At 32.1% G+C, this 20,891-nt stretch overlaps 1 protein-coding gene across 2 annotated transcripts; it reads left to right on the top strand.

Moving 5' to 3' along the window:
* The first annotated feature begins 2,847 nt into the window (after positions 1–2,847).
* Positions 2,848–15,891, top strand: LOC107450545 (uncharacterized). 2 transcript variants are annotated; one of them, XM_016066359.4, is made up of 5 exons: positions 2,848–3,190; positions 5,556–5,717; positions 6,213–6,431; positions 8,925–9,249; positions 13,873–15,891. In XM_016066359.4, the coding sequence occupies exons 2-5, from the start codon at positions 5,567–5,569 to the stop codon at positions 14,009–14,011; spliced, it is 834 nt and encodes a 277-aa protein (XP_015921845.2). In that variant the 5' UTR covers positions 2,848–3,190; positions 5,556–5,566; the 3' UTR covers positions 14,012–15,891. The 2 variants fall into 2 exon arrangements, with proteins under 2 accessions (XP_015921845.2, XP_015921846.3); XM_016066360.4 differs by lacking the exon at positions 2,848–3,190 and having other exon boundaries at positions 5,443–5,717; positions 13,873–14,092.
* Positions 15,892–20,891: the final 5,000 nt, after the last annotated feature.

Consider the following 20,891-nt stretch of genomic DNA (forward strand, 5'->3'; position numbering starts at 1 on the left):
TTTGGCAACTTCAAGCTATACGGAATTCACAAACAATAACTATTTCTCTATGAATCTCCCCAATTCTGGTAATATTTTCTTTATTAAATAAATAAATACATCCATGAAAAAAAATATTTAATAGCTCCCGTACATTTTTTTTCTGAAAGTCTGCTCTTCTTCTAACGTAAATACGCTCCATAACTTGAAATTAAATATTACTGTTGTTGATAAACAAAACTATCTTTACATTTTGCCCATAATTCGGTATCCATGGTGGCTTGGTTAATTCTCCTCCGGTTTATTCTCTTTGACCGGTCATATAATAAACTAAATTCAACTTCTTTGAGAGGGGAAGATAATTTGTTTGATTACTTTTACGAAGATGATTTCCAATTTTGTGTGCTATTTTTTCTTACCATTAATATTTAAAAATATAAGAAAAAAAACTCAAGACTGAAAGGAACAAAATCGAATAGAAAAGTTTAAAGTTTCATTTTCTTGGGTGGGATTGTTATATTCGCTTTTTTTTAAATCAAATTATAACAAAGCAGCAAGCTTTTAAAAGAAAAGGGTTATTATATGGGTTTTACATAAAAATAGTTATTTAAAACCAATCTTGGACTTTCCTGCAATGCCAGTAATATTAACGGTTATTTTAAAATAATATATTTAGTCAAATATAATAAAAAGAAACGGATGGTAGTTTCAACATTTTTTTTTCTTTTTTTGGAAGAAACATTTTTAAGCCTCGAAAAATAATACAGCACTCCCACACAGGTAATGTTCGATTCGAACATCAATGCGTGAAAACTGGAAGAAAGTTTCAGTTCAAAATTTTAGAATGTATTCTTCAGATATTAAATTTAAAATTTATACAATATGCAATACAAGACGAGCGAAAGTTCAAATGAAACAAAATTAACATATTTAGTTGCGTAAGATTTGTAAAATATTTACATAGTCGGAATTTTCATTCTGAAATTATGATATAATAACCGGCAGCAGCCTGCCCATCCAATTAACCATAAAGTTTACGGTAGAGACCATTTATACCTGTACGGTTTTGAAACCGTTTGCAACTAATATGGTTAAAAAACCATGAATACAAAACTATACGGTTTCCTTAGTATTTACAGCTAGCATGGTTCAAAACCATAAGAGAGAAATTCAACCAGGGGTACCATCTATCATATCATGAGCGATAGGAAATTCTAAACTTTTTTATGCTAAGCAGATTTATAGTGCTGCCATCTAAGTGTGAATGAGAGTATCGTAATTTAATAGCCCAGGGTCACAAATTGGGGAGTGCAGGACTTTGGAAACTCTTCATGTGTTGAAGGGAATGAAGGAAATATTGTAGAGTCAACGCTGGGATTCGAACCCACATTCTGTCAATCATGAGATTGACAGGTTAGCCATCTCAGCTATAATATGTTCTTGGCTGCAAAGAACTAAGTGACTTCATCAGGGGGGCCTAGATGATGCGATAAAGTACCGTTCGTTTAACCGAATTAGGTGAAAGCTGTTAATAAGGGATTTTTCTCACTATTCACAAATTAAATACCTTCTAATTTATGGTTATTTGACAATATGGTTTGAATATGGTAAACCAACAATTAAAAAAATTGTTATTTAACCACTTTTCCGAGAAGTTTCTAACAGTGTATAGTTATTAGAGATTGTTGTAAAGATAGTGTCATTTATTAGTAAAAAAAAAAAAAAATTTCAATTCCAAAATTGTACAATTGATAATAGGTAGATTATACATGACATTAATATGTTTATGCAAATATATTGCTTCAATTTTTTTTCTGGAGAAGCGAGACGAAAATAGTCTGATGTAAGCATAAGCAGCTGCCTATGATAAATAATTCTGGAAAGAAAATGGATTTATTTCATTCGAAATTATTCAAAATAAATAACTTTTCTCTGCAGGTGTAAGCTATTAACCGTCTTTTTTATCCCTTGATTTCGAAATAAACACCACGATATTATATTTCCTCATAATCATTCCTGACTCTTCGTTACTCAACAGTTTGATAAACTTAAAACGGAAAACTAATCATATGAGTTTGCATGAACTACCATGTTAAAAAACAAGCCCATTTTTCAGTTTATATTAAATAAATTATGCAAAATGAAAATAAGAAGATGTTCATAATCATGATTCCTATTTTGACTATTTTGTAATCTTTAGAAAAAAGCGAATATTATTAAAATACAAAATTTAGTTTCAGTAAAATTAAACTTATGGAAAAATGAATAAAATTAAGAGATAGTTTAAAATTGACTTTAACTTTCGGACAATTATTTTAGATATATAATCTGCGTAAATAAAATTTAAGAAACTTCAGTACAATTGTATGAAAACTTTCGAAGTTACAAGTGATGTAAACACGAGACATTGAAATGTTATAAAATTGTAACAGCTGTTCCCGTGATATGTGAGTTACAGGGTTATATTGATCTTATAATTTTTCATGAAATACCATTTACTTAACTTAAGAAATGCTCTTATACTAGTTTGTGTGATGACCAATTTTAATTTTCCGGTAATTATAAACCACATTCATTTTGACTGGAATAATAAAAATGCTTTTATCTTACTCTCTTTGTAATGAATGAACAAATACAATTAAAGGAAAATTTAGTTCACTCATTAATTTAACTGCTCTTTGCTCTGTAATCTTACAGAATGAATATTCCTTCCCAAGACACAGAACCGTCGCAAAGAACAAAAATGGCGATTGTATTCATTCGCTAAATAGTAGGTAAATAACAAAAGGTGTTATTGTAGAACGGCGAGTTTCAAAAAAAAAACCTTTTGTTCGCATATATCAAATGAATTCAAAGCGAAAGAAGTCAGGCAGTGTGTCGAAGCTGATCGCCTCTGTTGAACAAGGCAGGAGCCATCTTTTGTGCACCAGGAATAAACTGCCCATCGAAGAATTCAAACGGAACCATATTGATGCTCTGAACCATATCCTCATTCGTATTGCTTTGCTCACTCAGTCGAAATGGCGGGGCCTTCCGGTGTACTATTTCGCACCATCTCTTTAGGTCGGAAAAATATTGCAAATGAGAACAGTTTAGTCAGGAGTCATCAAAAATTTGGCGCGTGTCTGTTAGGTTTGTGTGGTGAAGATAGATTCTTTTTCATCAACACTTCTCCAAGCTATTGCGAGTAAAGAGTTTTAAAAAATATAAGGTAAGAATTTATATCAGTGGTTTTTTTTATTTATTAGTAGTTTTAGATTGTTGTTTAGTTAACAAAATTTCTCTGACGATGCTAATATGCATAATCATAAAATAAATATGCTTATAAAGTATGATCCTATTTTAACACTCTCAAAGAAAAAATCGATTAAATGTTGTACTACATTATTGGTACCTTGAAATAATTCATGAATGTTTTCGTTCCACTTGCACTATAGTCTTGCGCAACAAGGTTTATGATGGTTTAAAGTGCCCCATAACAGTGTTCAATCTAGCACCATATTAAGATGGCAGCTAATTTGCACGATTATATGATTCAGTGCTGGACAAATATTTCAAAGCATATACCGTAATATCTCGGTGTATAAGTTGATTTTTCAAACCCCCAAAATGTTACGAAAATCATGGCGCCGACTTTAAACCGGTAATTGAGTCAGATATCAATTGATAGTAATTTATAGATGCATTTTAAACAATGTGATAATGTGAATAACTCTAAACCAATTGAACCCTTTTAGAAACTATTTTTAATATGTTACACACAATTAATTTTGAATTTGCTTTCATCATATTTGCTTCACATATAAAGATTTCCTTTTAGAAACAATATTTTAAATCACTTTTAGAAAGAAAAAAAATAAGAATAAGAAAAGTTAAGATAATTTTGCATTTATATTTATAATTTTAGAAAATTACTAGTAGATTTATTACTTTTTGTACGTTTTTTAATTTTAGAAATTTTTATATTTGGTATGTTCAGCTGTCGACTTATAGACTAGAAATTCGCTATATCATAATCAAAAATAAGAGGTCAACTTATACACCGAGATATATACGGTGCATGTTTTTATTACTTTCAACTTTGGGATTAAAAATTTTTAACTGAAATGCAATGCATTTTTATTTATTTATTTATTTATTTATTTATTTATTTATTTATTTATTTATTTATTTATTTATTTATTTATTTATTTATTTTAGTTTTTAAGGTCGCTGATGAACAATTAGCCTAACAGAGCCTTCTGAATGAATATAAATTCTTGTAGTTTAGAACCACACTGAGAAGTGAAGAAAATCCTTGATATCATTATTAGGACTTTTATGTTGGAAGTTTTGAGTTAAAATAAGCGGCATTTCCCTGCGTTAAGAGAAAAACTATCCAGTGGTTAGTTCGATGTCGATGGGGCAACAAGCACTAGTTTGTGAAACTAAGAAATGTTGGTCCATATAGCGTTTGTTTTACAATGTTCTGCCTTTAATGATTTCTATCATTGAGTACTTACTCTAGCCCTCACAGATACAATTTTTATTCAATCACACTCCATATTGCACTATTCCTATTGGACTATTCGTATTCTTATCCAAATTGAAATGCATTTCTATTGGTTGCATCTCTAGCTGATTGATCATTGATGATCTTCTAGTGACCAGGTAAGAGAAGTGAGTTCAACTTAGACATCTCCAAAGGCTATATAAGTACAACATAGAGCCACGATGGCTTAGAGGATAGAGCGTTCGCCCTCCAATAAGGTGAACCGGGGTTCGATCCTGACTGGTCGATACGAATTCCGCATCTGGCTTACACCGACCACAGTGCTGACGTGAAATATCCCCAGTGATAGACGAATCATGAGTTAGAATCCCCTTGCCATCAGGTTAACCGTGGGAGATTCTCGTAGTCTTCCTCTCCATGTAACGCAAACGCGGGTTAGATCTAGTAAAGAAGTCCTCCAGAAAGGCAAATTTCTCCCAATACTTGATCCAGGAGTTCCCTTGTCTTCTGGATTGGGTTCAAATTACAAGGTTATGTAGTTGAACATTAGTAGTCTCAATGCTGCTCTGCGCCCGCCATGATCATGGGCTGTTTGCCATGTCTGATATGTATTTTATGTTTGTACTGTTTTCTGGATTTTTTTGATTTTAATAAACTTTTACCCGTATGCCCTAAAAAAAGGCGGGTCGGGGAAAATTTTCAGTTATTAGTTGTAAACCCAAAAATTGGGTCGGCTGTTCAACGATGGTTATAAAATAAAATAAAAAAATAAGTATAGTATAAGTAAAATTTAAAAAAAGAAACTAGTTTCATAATAGATTTATATTTCCGAATTATTTATATTATTGTGTACCTTTGAGATGTTAAGACGAATTTTAATGTATTGTCTTCAAGTAGTTACATCGTAAATGTAACACAAATAGAAAAAGTGCTTTTGAATATTAGCTTTACATTGATTGTTCGATTCTTTCAGGTTATATATAAGTCCTGCGGGTAACATAAATAGTTGTTATGATAACATAAAAGTACTTAAAAATGTCCTTTTTGAAAATGGATCTTATCATTAAATTGTTTTTATTGGCAGATTTCTTTGAGATGTTAAGAGTATTTCGCTTGATAAGCCTACAAGTGTGTCTTATTATCCTCAGCAATCAATTCATAACAACTGAAGGTAAAAAAATCAAGCAATTTGTAAAGAAAGGACATAGGCGACAGAGTGCTCCAATTGATATTGGCGAATACTCAGGTATGCTAAACATTTCATTTATTAAGTAAATGAAATTCGCGCTTAGTTGTAAATTCGTAAAATAATGACACAATATCAAATAATAATTTGAAAGAATTATTTTAGTCTGTTCATTCATTTATTTGTTCAGCAAATTTTTTTAAATACAATTTTAGAAAACTTTTTATCAGAGTTTGTCGCAATATCTTGGATTTGATAAATTTTTTAAGAAGAAATAATTTTTTAAATTTCGATAAAAAATCAAAATGTTATTCTTTTTTTCCCTACTTTTTCAAGTTCAATAAAGCGTATTCAATCATAGTTTCTTTTAATAATTCTCTATTTTAAATTATGTCAGTACACAAAATATTTGGAAGATTGAAAAAAATTTAAAAATTGCAATTTGGACGGAAAACAGGGGAGGGATAATTTTTATAGGTAATAAGCATATTTACATACATTTCAAATGAAATTTTAATAATTTTTTCAATAAAATCTCTGCGATATATTTTTCAGGGGACTTCGACAACAATAGAAGGCAAGGCAGGCCAAATCCGAATGGAGATGTATACGAGTTCCACAGATTTCAGCATTACGGGTATAAAACGCCTGCACCCACCTCCTTCAGTCTGGAAAGCATGCTAGCGTTACTTGCACCCCTAGCTACCATACCAATCATTGCAAGTGCTGCTCTCAGCAGTATGGCCGCAATTCTACCAACTTTAACAACCGAAGGTAAATTACTTTAAGACTACGCTTTTTGAAATCGCAAGGAAAAATTTAGTTTTAACAGCGCGAATTATTTATTTAAAGAAGAGTTTGTTTTTTCAATTTATTTATTTCAAATGGCAGAGGTGAATTGACATGTTAAAAAGCACAAACACAGGAACAAAACAAGAAAGTAAAAAGTCATTTCCTCAGGAGCGCTCCTGTCTCCCAATATCGCTCGGTAGACGACGACCCGCAGAGGGCCCTGCAGCACAGGATGTGGCTGCTATCCAAAACAACTTGGCTCTTGCACAGAGAACAATAGGGATCAGGTGCCAGCCCTAAGCGAAACAGGTGAGCGGCTAGGCAGTCATGTCCGGTATATGGTCGAAACCGAGCCACCACTTCGCTGCACGGCCAGTCTGAATGGTGTTCTGTCGAAGATCTCTCCACACTTCAGTCTTTACCCTTTCTGATAATTGAAGATGGAAGTCCCCATTGATTTTTGATCTAACAATCCTTTTTAAAGTTGAAAAGGGAACTGGGCTACTAACAGCCTGGAGAATTCTTGTGCCTCTCTTTGCCAAAACATCAGCCCTCTCATTTCCTGCAATATCACAGCGCCCGGGAATCCATTGTAGGGCTACAGTTTTACCAAATTGCTGGAGTTTACGTATCACATCCTGACAGAACGTCGCAAGTAGAAGGGCAATGCATAGATTTTTTTAAAAAATAAGAAGAAAGAAAGAATAATTAAAAACACGTTTTTAAAAACGTAAAAAATTTTAAATTCGTGTAAGGAGATTTGTTAAGAATGCAAAGAGTTGCTTTAAAATAAATAACTCAAAACCATGAGTTAAAATTAATTTAAATTTTTGGGGCTGGGATAGCCTGGTTGGAGGGGTGCTGGACTCACGTCCGTGAGAACGGGAGTTTGAATCCAGCCGGTCGAAGACTCTTCTTGTAGTAAAAGGAGACCTGGTGCACGTTAAATCTCTCGGGTCACAAAGTACTCCATGTCCCCATAACAAATTATACTTCTAGGAGTACTGAATTGGAGATGGATCGTTCTCTGTTTCAGGTCAAAATTACGATCTGTGGATGAATGAATGGATGTATAAATGGGTCCGCCCTATAAACAGATGTGACGTATGGGTGCGGCAGAATTCAAATCTTTTACCATAGATGGCTCCACTGGAAAACAAGAGCAATCGCACCCCTTGCCTTTATGGCCTACGACAGCAACAGCAATCAATATTTTTACTGTGTATAAAAAAGAAGCGGGTAAACGAATATTTAGAATAACTTGATGACATTTCTTAAACGAAACTTGGAGTATTTATTATTAAAATCCCACAAGAGTAAAACAACAATATGGCAATATGATAGCTCATATTTAGTAATCCCAATAGAATGTAAAACGCTTTATCTATATCTCCTAAAGAATTTATGCCAACTTTGTATTAAGAAAGCTCAAAATTGATCCTAATAACATATTATTTCGTGACAAATACTTTACATCAATGTAATTGAAACGCAATGCAGATTTTTCTTATAGTCTTTAGGCTGAAAAAAGTAATCATCTGGTGTTACTTTGGCGAATTTTAAATTTTTGGCACAAAATCTGTGTTTATCTATCAGATGGTGAAAGGTAAATAATTTTCTAACTTTGCGGAGAACAGTATAGAGTAAGACTAGAATGTTTAAATACATTTTAACTGCTTTCTTTTTCTGTAAAAATTCTAAAAAGTTGCTGGTGAAGTTACTCAAATCACATGAGGTAACTTTAACCCACAAAATGTTTTTCATTGTATACTGCCTTTGAAGTCCTTTTTCGGGTTCAAAATAAGCAAAGATAAACTTGAAAAGAGTTTAAAAAAAAGTTTTTTATTAATCTGCTGTTGTTGTTGTTGTTGTTGACGTATGCCTGTTTAGGCAGAGGGGGTGTGATTGTTCTTGTTTTCCAGTAGCGTCATCTATGACCAAGAATTCGACTTCCGCCCCACCATACGTCACACCCGTTTATAGGGCGAACCCATTCATTCATCCACATTTTTATCAATCTTTATTGCTTTTATGAATTTTATGTACCTTCGGCATTCGTTTAAGTATTAGATTCTTGTTTTGAAATTTTAGTACTAGAGATAAATGAAAAATAGGAAACATATAGCTGCGAGAGAACAATACAGATTGTAGATGCGTACTATTCTTCACTAAGTTTGCAAAAACTATTATAATATAATAATAATAATGAAAAAGAAAATGGCGAATAGCTTGAACTAAGAACAATAGCATGGAATATAAAAAATCACAGTACAAGTTACGCTGAATTATTGAATACAGTTTGCCTGTTTATCTATGTACTTAATAGAATGATTGAATTTGTTTACCCGTTAAAACTTTGTATATGATACTGATCTCATTATAATATTAAACACTTCTTTTATCTTTTTTACTTTCTTTAATGATAACTACTTAATACTTTATTTAAATATTAACGCTGCTTTTTTCCCCCATTAGGAATGATAACTGGCAGGAGTCGGAGAGAAGCTGTTGATGACATCCTGATGGGAGCTTCAAGTAACCTCAGCTCGTCATTTAAAACATCCCCTACCCAGGAAGACAGCAATATTCGCCTCAAACGAGACGCTCGAGATCTGGATATTATCCACAAGTACCTGAAGCAGATGAATCCCAAGCAAGACTACAACGATGAGGTCATGGCATCGTATTTGCAGTGCAGCGGAATGCTGAGCGAAAATAATCACTGCTTAGAAAGATTGGTCTGTCAGTTTTCAGATCAGTCAGCTCGGATGGCTTCTTTAGAAAAGGATGTGTCTTCACTGTAAGTATCTATCTATATTACAGTGAATTCGCGATAACTCGAATCTGATAGGACTGACGAAAAACTTCGACATATCGGAAGTTCGACTTACCGTTAGTTTCGGTTTTGGACTTTCAAAATATTGTCGGATTATTTAATTAATGCTTATTAATTACAAATCTTCTAAATGGTTACAATATTTAAGATCATTTTTCTGACAAGCCATTTACGATAAGACTGTTTGAAGCATTTTATGATACCCTGGTCCATCGGCTGCAACTTTGTTGTTGTGTTTTGCGGGAGAAACTGCAAGTTTATGGCTTTCAAATTAGGTAGATCACTATGTGCTGTGCATTTATCCATTAAGAGTATCACTTTTCTTTTTTTAGCGAAGAATTTCCGATCCAATTTTCTTACATAGTCTTCAAATAAAACTGATGTCATCCAAAACTTTTTGTTAGACTTGTAATCCAAAGGATACGTTTTTACATTCTTGAAACATCGGGGATTTCGGTATTTTCCGATAACAAGTAAGGGCAATTTCTCTGTACCAGACGCATTTCCTCCAACTAGGACAGTCAAACGTTCCTTGCACATTTTACCCCATGAGCAGTTTTCATGCTTAAACATCATAGTCTTATTTGGAAGACATTTAAAAAATGAACCCATTTCATCAATATTGAAAACATCATTTTCACTGTATCCTTGAAGTAAATTTGGTAACGTTTCATTTAACCACTGTTCACATACTTCAAGAGGGACAGCTTTAGCTTCTCCATGAAGAGTGCGAAAGACATTGTGTGTGTTTTGCAAAGGAAGGGGCAAGATATCAGCTCCTAGGTTTTTTTTCTTGCTTTAAAAGATCCAAAAAAAATCGAGTTAAAGGGACTCAAATTCGAGTAATCGACAATAATTAACATGAAATTGAAGATAAAAGGGTCGGGACCTCATAAAAAAATCGAGTTATAGTAATATTCGAGTTATCGTACTTCGAGTTATAGCGAATTGACTGTATATAAAACGCTAATACGCATGTATCAATAAAACCAATGATATTTCTTTTCTCGCGTTGGCAACAGTTTTCATTTCTAATTGATAGGATTCGGCGCGCAAGAGCACGTAGTGAGCATCATATGGCTAATCTATATTATATAAAACGCTAATACGTTTTAATTGATAGGCTTCGGCGCGCAAGAGCACGTAGTGAGCATCATATGTTTAATCGGGTGAATTCTCACCGAATTATCAAAAAAATTCTCATAAAGTTATCTTCATCGAAGCCGATGCTTTACATCCGGTGTTCAGTACTATTTCATATTGCTTTACAACACATGGTTTTAGCCCTCTGGTGGGAAAGACTTTAAAACAAAGCTTTCAAAAGTTACTTTTCTCAACAACTGAAATTTAGTATAGTGTGATTAAGAAAAATATGTGAACTGTTTGCAATTTCAAATTAATATTGAAATGTACAGGTTTAGAATTTTCTACAGTGAAAAGTTTTCGGAACTTCAGTAATCAAAAAAGTATACAAAAGTTAGATGTTAAGAATGTATCCAATGCGCGAGCAAAGCGAGCATCGGATTGCGAAGCAATCCGAAATGAACTGCAAAAGCAGTTCCGGGGGTTGGCGAGGGCCAGCGAGCAGGGGGCGAAGCCTCCTAGTATTATATAAAACGCTAATACGTACGTATGTATCAATAAAATCGATGATATTTCTTTTCTCGCGCTGGCAACAGTTTTCATTTTTAATTGATTGGATTCGGCGCGCAAGAGCACGTAGTGAGCATCATATGGCTAATCAATATTATATAAAACGCTAATACGTTTTAATTGATAGGCTTCGGCGAGCAAGAAAGTGAGCATCATATGTCTAATCGGGTGAATTCTCACCGAATTATTAAAAAAATTCTCACAAAATTATCTTCATCGAAGCAGATGCTTTATGCAGATGCAGCGGATTGCGAAGCAATCCGAAATGAACTGCGGAAGCAGTTCCGGGGGTTGGAGAGCGCCAGCGAGCAGGGGGCGAAGCCTCCTAGTATCATTTAATTCTGTAATGGATCCATTTGTATTAATATGCTCTCAGAAAAATCGGTTCAGTCTTATAATATCGTACAAATTAACTTTAATTATGCGTTTAAAATTAACCCCGTTTCCACTCAATGTGAACGATAATATCGTGTTGAAATTTTTAAACTATTTGCTCTACAATATGGTTCAAATTATCGTCGTATTACGGTTGCTACAAATATGAACGATATTGTGGTTCAACAAGTAAAAAGTATTATATTTTCCTGTTCGTTCTACGCAAATAATGCTTTTTCTATTAGCATAGAAGAAAAGGGATGTAACATTGAGTCAGCATTCTATTACTCTATACTTCAACCAAGTTACAGTAACCAAATTACAAAAAAAAAAATTGTTCTTTGAACGGAAAATCTTAAGAAAAATATTTGGTGCAGACCATGAAAATAATAGCTAGAGTTACTTATTTAACTTCGAAATTTACCAAAAGTACAAACAACCTGATATTTTTAAAGTCACGAAATTCCATAGACAACGATGACTCAGACATCTATTACGATCTGATGAAACAAATGTAGTAAAAATGCTCGCATTTATTTATCCATGGAAAACAGAAAATGAGGAAGACCACAAATTAGGTGACTTGACTCTGTGGAGAAGGACTTTCATATAGAAAATAAGGGAAACAGTAAGAGCCTTGCTGCGGATAGGCCCTGATGACAAAGACTACTTGGGACTGCCTTAGCCCGTAATAGGCTGCAGTGCCTTCAAATAAGGAAACACTCCAACTTAATTACACACAACTCATTTGCCTAACGCGTAAACATATATGAAGATAATACTTAAAGCTCTTTAGTGTCTTGGACTTGAAAATGAATATTTGATTACAGACCCCTTGATTGTAATCTACTATATCAACGTCATCGTCCTAATTGATTTAATCTAACTTGTATTGATTTACTTGGAAGTTCAGAAACAACTACAAATAGTTCTGAGGGAAAATATAATAAATATTTATTATAATCAACTGTAAGTCTTAACGCAGCACTGTTCTCTTTCCTTGCTTCAACCCGGCATGCATAGCCAAATTCCTATCACAATCGGTAATACTGTATAAATCACAATATGTAGTTCACATATAGTACAGAGAATGAATCACAATGTATTGATTTGAAAAAGAACTTAATTACACAGTTTTGCAGAAATCCACCATTCCATAACCTATAAGAGGTCCCTAACAAAGACTATATAACTATAGCTGAACGGCGCTGTTTTACAATGTAATCTTTATTTTGTTATATCATTGATAACTATGCTCAGACGCGATGGTTAAGCGGATAAGTCACTGAACTATCCTTGCGAATGACTGAGGTTCGAATTTCGAAACTCGGTGGCATCATGAAGCTCACTCAGCTTCCATTAGCTACTCAGGGCAGTCTAGCATAATCTAAACTGACCACATTGCCGCCGTTGGGCCCGAAATTGTGGCACCATGACAACCTGGTCAGTAATGCGTTTATTGAAGGAATGCTGTATTTTTTAGTCATTTATGTTTGGTATTTTTGTTTGAAAAATTAAGTCTTGTTTTACTTTGATAATCAAAACTTTCATTTCGCACAATACTAGACATTAACTTATACTCCCTCTATACCACATACATACATGGTATATAGAAAAAGCGGAATTGTAACGAACTAAATTACTATTCCTTATTATTTCTCCAAATATTAATCATTAACAAAGAAAATAATGAATAACGGTTGAAATTTTCTAAAAAATACTAGCACAAGTGTATTTAAAATTCTTGTTTTATGCTTAGTCTTGTCTTGAATGCTTAGTTTTTACTGTTAAAATGAATTTATGAATTAATAAGATTTCAAGGTAAAATATTCAACTGTAGCGAGTAATGCTTGCCGTAACGAAAATTATCGCGTTTGACAACACCCCACAATCTCGGAAAGTAAAATAACTGCAGAGAAATACCTTGATTTAGAAACGTGAACTTCAACTTGAAATGTTTTGTTTGTTTCACAATTTAAGACGAACTCTTATACTAAATAAGATGCTTTTGAGATTATGGTTGACAAGTGTAAACTAATACACCTGAAGCAGAAAATGTGGCAACATTTTGCACCAAAAATAACCACATCAATGAGCTTCAGTTTCAACTAATTTACACTTCAACTTCCTATATTGATCGACAATACTTTTTGTTGAAATCATGTGAAATTAATCACACCTCAAATATACTTTGTTTGTTTGATGTATAGAAAAAAATAAAATGTGTACCTCAAAAGCAACCTCTCTAAGCTGTATGCTCTGAGGTAGATTTCTATCAAACCTAAAAACAACCTCAAGTGTGAATAAAAACAACTTCATACACCTTGATTATGAACCTTTGGGGGTTGACTTTTTAAGGTTGTTTCTGAAGTTCACTTTAAATAAACCTCAAATGAACCTTATCTCTTCAAAACAACCTCAAAAGTAGCTTAAATTTTTTTGTAAAGGAAGTTTCCAGACGGACAATCCTTCCGATGCTGAGGTTTTAGTCTATTTTGAATAGTTTTGTATTTATTTTTTTTAAATTGACAACTAATGAAATTTTTCTTTTCCTTTTAGGATAATTTATACCATTTTTAATAACAGATACATCAAAAGTGACTTTAAAGAAAGACTGAGAAAGGCGGCCTTTTTTGGAAGAGACAAAGGACGGTGTTCATTGTTTGCATGTTCCAGAAACCATTATACAACTATTTGAAATGTTTTTAAAAAAAACGCGAGACACCAAAAGTTTGGACTTGTTTTTAATAAAATTATTACAGTTTCAGAAACTACTAAATTGCAATTTGCTTTCTGGCTTTCAAATAATCTCGTGTTGTGTTGAAAACACTATATTATAGTTATGTTAAACTCGGTTGTTAGAAATTCTAATGATAGGTGTCGTCAGAAAGACGTATTTAAGAATTTTGTGGTAGTTAGATCGTTCTGACGCTATCTATTAGTGAAATTTCTTATCACCTAGTCCCTGGAATATCTTTTTACCTTTCTATCAAGAGATGTGAATCTATTTTCGTAAGAGCCTTTTCTAAATGTGTGAAGAAAAAAAACATTTTGATTAATTTATATGCGCAAAAATTACTTTCTTTTTAAATTTGAACAAGTGCGAAAATAAAACATAGGAGGTTAATTGAGTTTAGAAAAAAAATAGCATTTAAACTCAACTCTAAACGTCTGGGGCAATTGTGCAGAATTAACAATTTGATGAGTAATTTGAGATTCTAAAATGGATCACTAGGCCGTTGACTTGAATTCAGCTCCTCTTTTAACCAACAGAATGGTTAAAAAAAGTTTTTTTTAATAAATCAATGTTAAATAAGTCATAGTTTTAATGAAGCAAAATTAAAAAAGTTGTAAAAAATTTATTATATAAGGTTTTTAATTTAGAGGAAGAGGGCCATCCTAGGGGGAAAATCTACAGAGTTTAATCCATTTATCTTTTAGAGCAGGGGTTTCTAACTGGCGGCCCGGGGGCCGCATCCGGCCGCGAAGCCTTTTTTTGTGGCCCGCGAACTAAAATATATTAGTTGTCATTTTTTTTAGGACAATTTTCGTAAAAAAAATCTATATGGGTTTAAAATACTTCTCTCGTTAATAAAAACCTAATTTCTTCGTTTCTGTAAAATTTAACATACCAACGGTGCAAAGAAATTTATTTTTCAGGTTTTGCATTCAGGAAAAAATTTATTCAAATACAAACATAATCGTGTATGTTTGTCTTTTTTACTTCACTTTTTTTGTATTTTGTGAATATAATTTAGCATGCGCGTATCAAAAATTTTCTCGAATAAATTCTCCGATTTAACTTTTTGAAACCACCCATTTTGTACGAGAATATTTACACACACATTTGTAAATTTTAAATTTAAAATGTAAATATCTATTTACTGTAGGATGCATCAGAAAAAACCTCAATTTTCTCACTGAATATTTTGTGTGCTACTATGTAAGTTTTAATACCTTAACAATTAGATATCTGTTGCACATTAATTGTTTAATACATAGGTGCATATTAAAGTTATTGTAGCCCGAAATTTCATTATTTATTTAATATTTTTAAAATTATTATTAATAACAATTAAATCTTTTTAAAAATCTACTTCTTATTTTAATTCGTCATTCAATACTTTCGTTTTTTACAACTTGGTAAAACTCTGACAGTAATATTTAATGTTCCTTCAAACATAAAAGAGTCCTACAAAAACTTTTGATAAAGTTGCGGCCCGCCATTTGATTTGTGTTTGTAATTGTGGCCCCCGACCTCATGTAAGTCGGAAACCCCTGTTTTAGAGGTTTAGATTTCAGCCATTTTCACTTCAAATATCATTCATTTTTTTGGCTGAATAGACTTGCTGAAAAAAACGAGTTAGTAAAAGAATTGATATTTGTTTATGATGCTCTGATGGTGTATTTTTGTTATTTAATTCTGTATTGTACATATTTTTAATAGTTTATTCTCTGATATTTATATATCATTGCTTGACATCAAGTTTATCATTCACATAAATAGCTTGTAATGTTTTATAAATAGAATATGATTTGTCAAATCACTTGCGTTAATAAATATTTTGTTTATCTTTATTCTGAGTGCTCTTGTGATATTTGTTCTACATGAAATAGAACAAAGATAGAAAGAAACAGTATCAATAAATCAGTAAATCGACAGATTAGAAATCTTACGAATCAATGGAAGGGTGAATCAGCAATTCAGAGAGAGAATTTATATAAAAAAATATTTCTGTAAGGAAGAAAAAAATAGTTTTTGAACAGTGAGGAGGAAAAATATAAATTAAGCACCCTGAATAACTTTTGATCACATGATCGGATTTCAGGACTTCAAGGCTTGAGGGCGTAACTGCGAGTAAGCTAATTAGTTAGTGCAAACGATATTTCAAGTTACGAAATCAGACACAAAAACGTATTTTCTCCGAATAAACATACTTTTTTTCCGACGGATTCGGATTCTTGACCATCAGTATAAGGAATAGACGCAATATGAAAATTATGATCTCGATAGTTTGGTCAGAAGAGTGGTTGAAATATTGGACATAATAATTTCATGTTTTGAGTATTTCGCTCATAATTAATACCTTTCAGCATATTAAAATTACCCTACATTTTTCTGAAATTATTTACATACATAACCAAAGTATATTTTGTTTTTTATCCAGACTTATAAATAGTTAATGCTTCTCGTACAAACGTATATACCTTTCAAAAAATGCTTCATTGAAGAAAGGCTATGGAGTTGTTATTTCATTCTGTATCGCTTTGAAGAAATTAATTTTTAGAGTTATTAGTTGCAGAATCATCTATCTTTTCCAGAATTATGATTTATTTCTTCGTTTCACAGCAAAAAGTTTTCCAAAATAAACTAATTTTTTAGCCAGTAGACTGCCCCTTAAATTTTTGCTTACATTTTCACTAAAAATAATATTTTTTAATTTTATAAGCTAGTTTTAAGGTGCAGACTTTGTGGTTAGATCAAAATCATTAAAAATATCAAAAAATATTAATATATATGTCCGGAATTTTACTTGACTATATTTTTTTGGGCACTAAGCACTTAGCTTTTCTCTAAAAAGTCAGATTTTTTAATTTAAATTTTCAAATAAACAATGGCTTTATGAATATGATCATGATTAACAAAATCGTAAGTATTTGCATACTAAACATCATAAGGATTGTGATGTTCAGAAAAACAATCCAATTGTTCAATGATCTAAATTGTTCAGAAAAATATAACAGCACATTGGCAGAAATTTAAAAATAAATCCTCACTCGAATGTTTGTAACTGAATTCTAAATCATAAATTCTGAGATGTTCCTAGTATCATTATAATTATAACAGTTTCTCTATAAAACTTAACATTTTTCCGCTTATTTATTCAGTTTTATGTCAATAAAGTTTAATATTGGTCTGGTATTTTGGAAGAAAAGAAACAGGAACGTAACTAATACTAAAATGTAAAATTTATGGCACCATTTTAAACATTGGAATCCGTAGAAAATATTTATCTTCAAAACGAATGGATTTCGCCATTCAAGTTTAAGAAATTTGTGTTAAAAGTGTCTTTTTTAATTTTAAAAAATTATTCACACGTTCCTCTATAAAAATTTAACTTTAAATTGCAGTTGGCACAAAAAAGATATTCATCAAATACAAATTTAATGACGTCATTTTAAAGTTTGGAAGTCGTAGAAGTATGTTTTAAAACTGTAAATCTTCTGGCTCAAAACTTGAGAATTTAGTTTCAAAAGTTTCTCTTGCAACGATAAATTTTAGAAACTTTTAACTCAAGCCTCTAGTGTGAGAGAAAAAAATAATAAAAACAAATACAAGTATAATAAAAACAAGTAATAAATAAATAATCATATTAATTCTTGCTTACTTTCTATGCCAATAATACTCTACATGTTTATGTTTAATTAAACGACCAATAAACATTAATTAAACATTTTCCGGAAAAAATATTTAGTTTTAAATATTAATATATTGGTATCGAATCTTTTTTCTGTTATATCGTGATGAAAGTTTTAGACCAACAAACAAAACAGAACTGTAGACAATTACTTATCTGCACCGCAGATCAAGTAATATATGCGTGACCTAATTTTTATACAATAATGATTCGGGATTTGTGAATTTTCGTTTCAGTATTATTGAATAATAGCAAATGTTAAAAATTTTCTTGCAATACTTGGAGAAAAAAAAGAATTTATACGCTTTTAATAAATGTTACATTAATTTTCTTTTTCAGAAAGACAATTTATTTTTTGTAGCTGAACTAAGCAATTAACGCTTAAGTAATGCATATAATAATTTCATTTTTCCAAAATTACATTTTGTTTATTTAGCATTTCATTAGTAACGTACAACTCTAATTTATCTAAAACTCATCATCCTCAATGGCTCGACAGCCCAGGGTGGACCTTGCCCTTCTCAAGAAGTTTTTTCCAGGCTAACCTTTTTTCTTCTAGCGTTTTCCAGTTTTTAGTTTTTCAGACCAAAGGGTCTTTTTCTAGATCATCTATCCATCTCAAATTCGGCCTACTTCTTTTTCGTGTGCCAACTGGTCTGGCATTGAAAACTCTTTTTGTGGTACGGTCTTCATCCGTTCTGATAACGTGGCCTGCCCATTTTATTCTTTGTCAATTTATAAAATTAATAATCTCAGGTTCATTATATGAGTGATAAAGCTCTGAATTTGTTCTTCTGAGCCCCACACCATCTAAAACTACTATGAAATTAATCAAACTATCGTATATTATATATTTACGATCGTAATAAATGAAAAAAAATAATGGTTATAATTAAAATTTATCTTTATCAAATGAAATAAATATTCAAATTATGACTTTTCCCGTTGGCAATATTTCAACAATAGTACTAAAATTATGTATTGTAAATTGGATTTAAGCACGGAATTCAAAACTACGAGGTTTAGAACTCAGGTCAAATTCGATTCCGAATGTAAGTCTAGATCAAAATCATTGATCCCTTTATTTAAAATTTTAGTGCCAGCTAAGTTATTTTGATTGTTTATTGAGTTAAAGTTACCCACTTGCTTAAGGAGAAAGACCAATCTGGGACATTTTAGAAAAAAAACTTAGATTAAAAGTTTTTTTTTCGTTTCTTTAAAATTAAATAACTAAAGATCTATTTAAATTTGAATAGTCAATTTCTGGACAGTCGGAAAACTTGAAATGCGTTTTTGTTTTTTTCGAAGCTACACTTTTTAAAACAGCAAGATCCAGAACTGGTACAAATCTCCACACATTGACTTCAAATTAAAAGTTTCATTCTTCACCGATAACGTTTAATTTTTATTTCATTGTTCTCAGTTTTTTCCTTTGTTGTTAATAACTTGTTTTGGAAGTGGGAGTTTTAAATTTCTTTTTAAAAAGTATTAAAAAATCGTACATATATATAATTATTCTCAAATAGAACCTAAATACATTTGTTTTTTATCCCGATGCTTAACTGACTGCATACACCCTTGTGCAAATTAATTGAAACAAACTTTTTTTTTCGTGTTTTTTAAAGAAGATGTTTTGGGATTGTTTCGGTTGCAATGGGGTTGGACCTTTGCAGCCGATAATGATGCGTTCTGAGCAGTACATTACTATTCTGGGTAAAAAAGTTGTTCCAGAGTTGAAGAAACGATACCCTGATGGAACAGGGATTTTTTCAACAGGATTTAGCTCCTTGCCATACGTCCAAAATTGTCAAGAAATTCATGTCTGAGAATCAAATTGAGACATTGGAATGGTCAGGGAACTCTCCGGATATCAACCCAATTGAGAATTTCTGGGCCATATGCAGGAATCGCCCATTAAATATGGACTGTACAACTATGGAGAAGCTAATCACGGTGCTAATTCATGTGTGGTACAAGGACACAAATATTATAAATGACTGTAAAAAATTAGTGGAATCCATGCCGAATCGTGTCCAAATGTTAATAAAGTGTCGTGGAGATCATATTACGTACTAAAAATTTTTGAGTTTGTATAAATTTAAATAAAATAGCATTTTCTCTTAGTTTTCTGAATTTATTGAGTCTGTTTCAATTAATTTGCACAAGGGTGTGCCCTTAAAAAAATAAAAGCCCCAACAAAAAACACTGAGTAGTCCTTATTTTGAGGTGCATTTCCTTTGATAAATTAATTTTTTTATAGCCGTCGTTGAGCAGCTGACATAATTTTGTGCTAACCACTACCTATGTTCAACTCCGTTCCCTTGTAATTTTGAACCCAATCCAGAATTCCAGAATAAAACTCCTAGATCAATGCGTTAGGAGAAATTTGCCTTTATGGAGAACTGTTTGAAGGAACTGAACTCGCATTTGCGTTACTTGGTGAGAAAAACCACGAAAACCTCCAACGGTTAGCCTGATGGCAAGGGGACTCCAGCCCATGATCCGTCTACCACTGAGGATATTTTACACGAACACTGTCAGTACGAGCCGAGAGAGGAATTCGTAGCGGCCAGCCATTTCTGGGATCACCTCTTTGGGAGGGTACTCTAAAAAAACTGTTAGGAGCAAAAATAAATATTATTAAAATTTAGTAATACACGCCTTTTGTTTTAATATTTCTGCACCTAATAACAGTGTTTAATATAATCTAGTTTGTAACCCTATTATTTAATATACTAATCTGATCATTTGAACTCAGTTACTCTAAATTTTTTTCTAACAATTGTATTATAAGTCTTCGGTTATGAAACATATTGATGTTCGCACACAATAATGTTCGGAAAATAATATTTATTGGAATTTATTGCATTAACACACTTTCCACAATTTATGAAAAATTAAAAGCAATAAAAATTAAATACTTTCTATAACATTAATGAAGGTGTGTTCTGGTCTATTTGTTGCAATTTTGTTATGCCGTGAAAACGGAAAGTAGGCCTATCCTTAACTTGGTATCGATTAACGTCATTCACAGTTCTATTTATCAATCAATGGTCTTCAATTGAATGACGTGATGAGTTTATTTAATATAGATGAGCGATATTTGAGCCCTCAATGTTGCTCTCAATTAAATATTAACTACCTGTATGTTCAGAAAAA

This window comes from Parasteatoda tepidariorum, chromosome 7 (assembly GCF_982258835.1).
Source record: "Parasteatoda tepidariorum strain Cologne lab strain chromosome 7, Ptep-v5.0, whole genome shotgun sequence".
NCBI lineage: Eukaryota > Metazoa > Arthropoda > Arachnida > Araneae > Theridiidae > Parasteatoda > Parasteatoda tepidariorum.

Bases quoted from the DNA above. Each gene is read 5' to 3' on its own strand.
- LOC107450545 (XM_016066360.4), top strand. From the start codon at position 5,507: ATGTCCTTTTTGAAAATGGATCTTATCATTAAATTGTTTTTATTGGCA. The intron at 5,718-6,212 runs GTATGCTAAACA...TATATTTTTCAG, and splicing joins TGATATTGGCGAATACTCAG to GGGACTTCGACAACAATAGA. The intron at 9,250-13,872 runs GTAAGTATCTAT...TTTTCCTTTTAG, and splicing joins GAAAAGGATGTGTCTTCACT to GATAATTTATACCATTTTTA.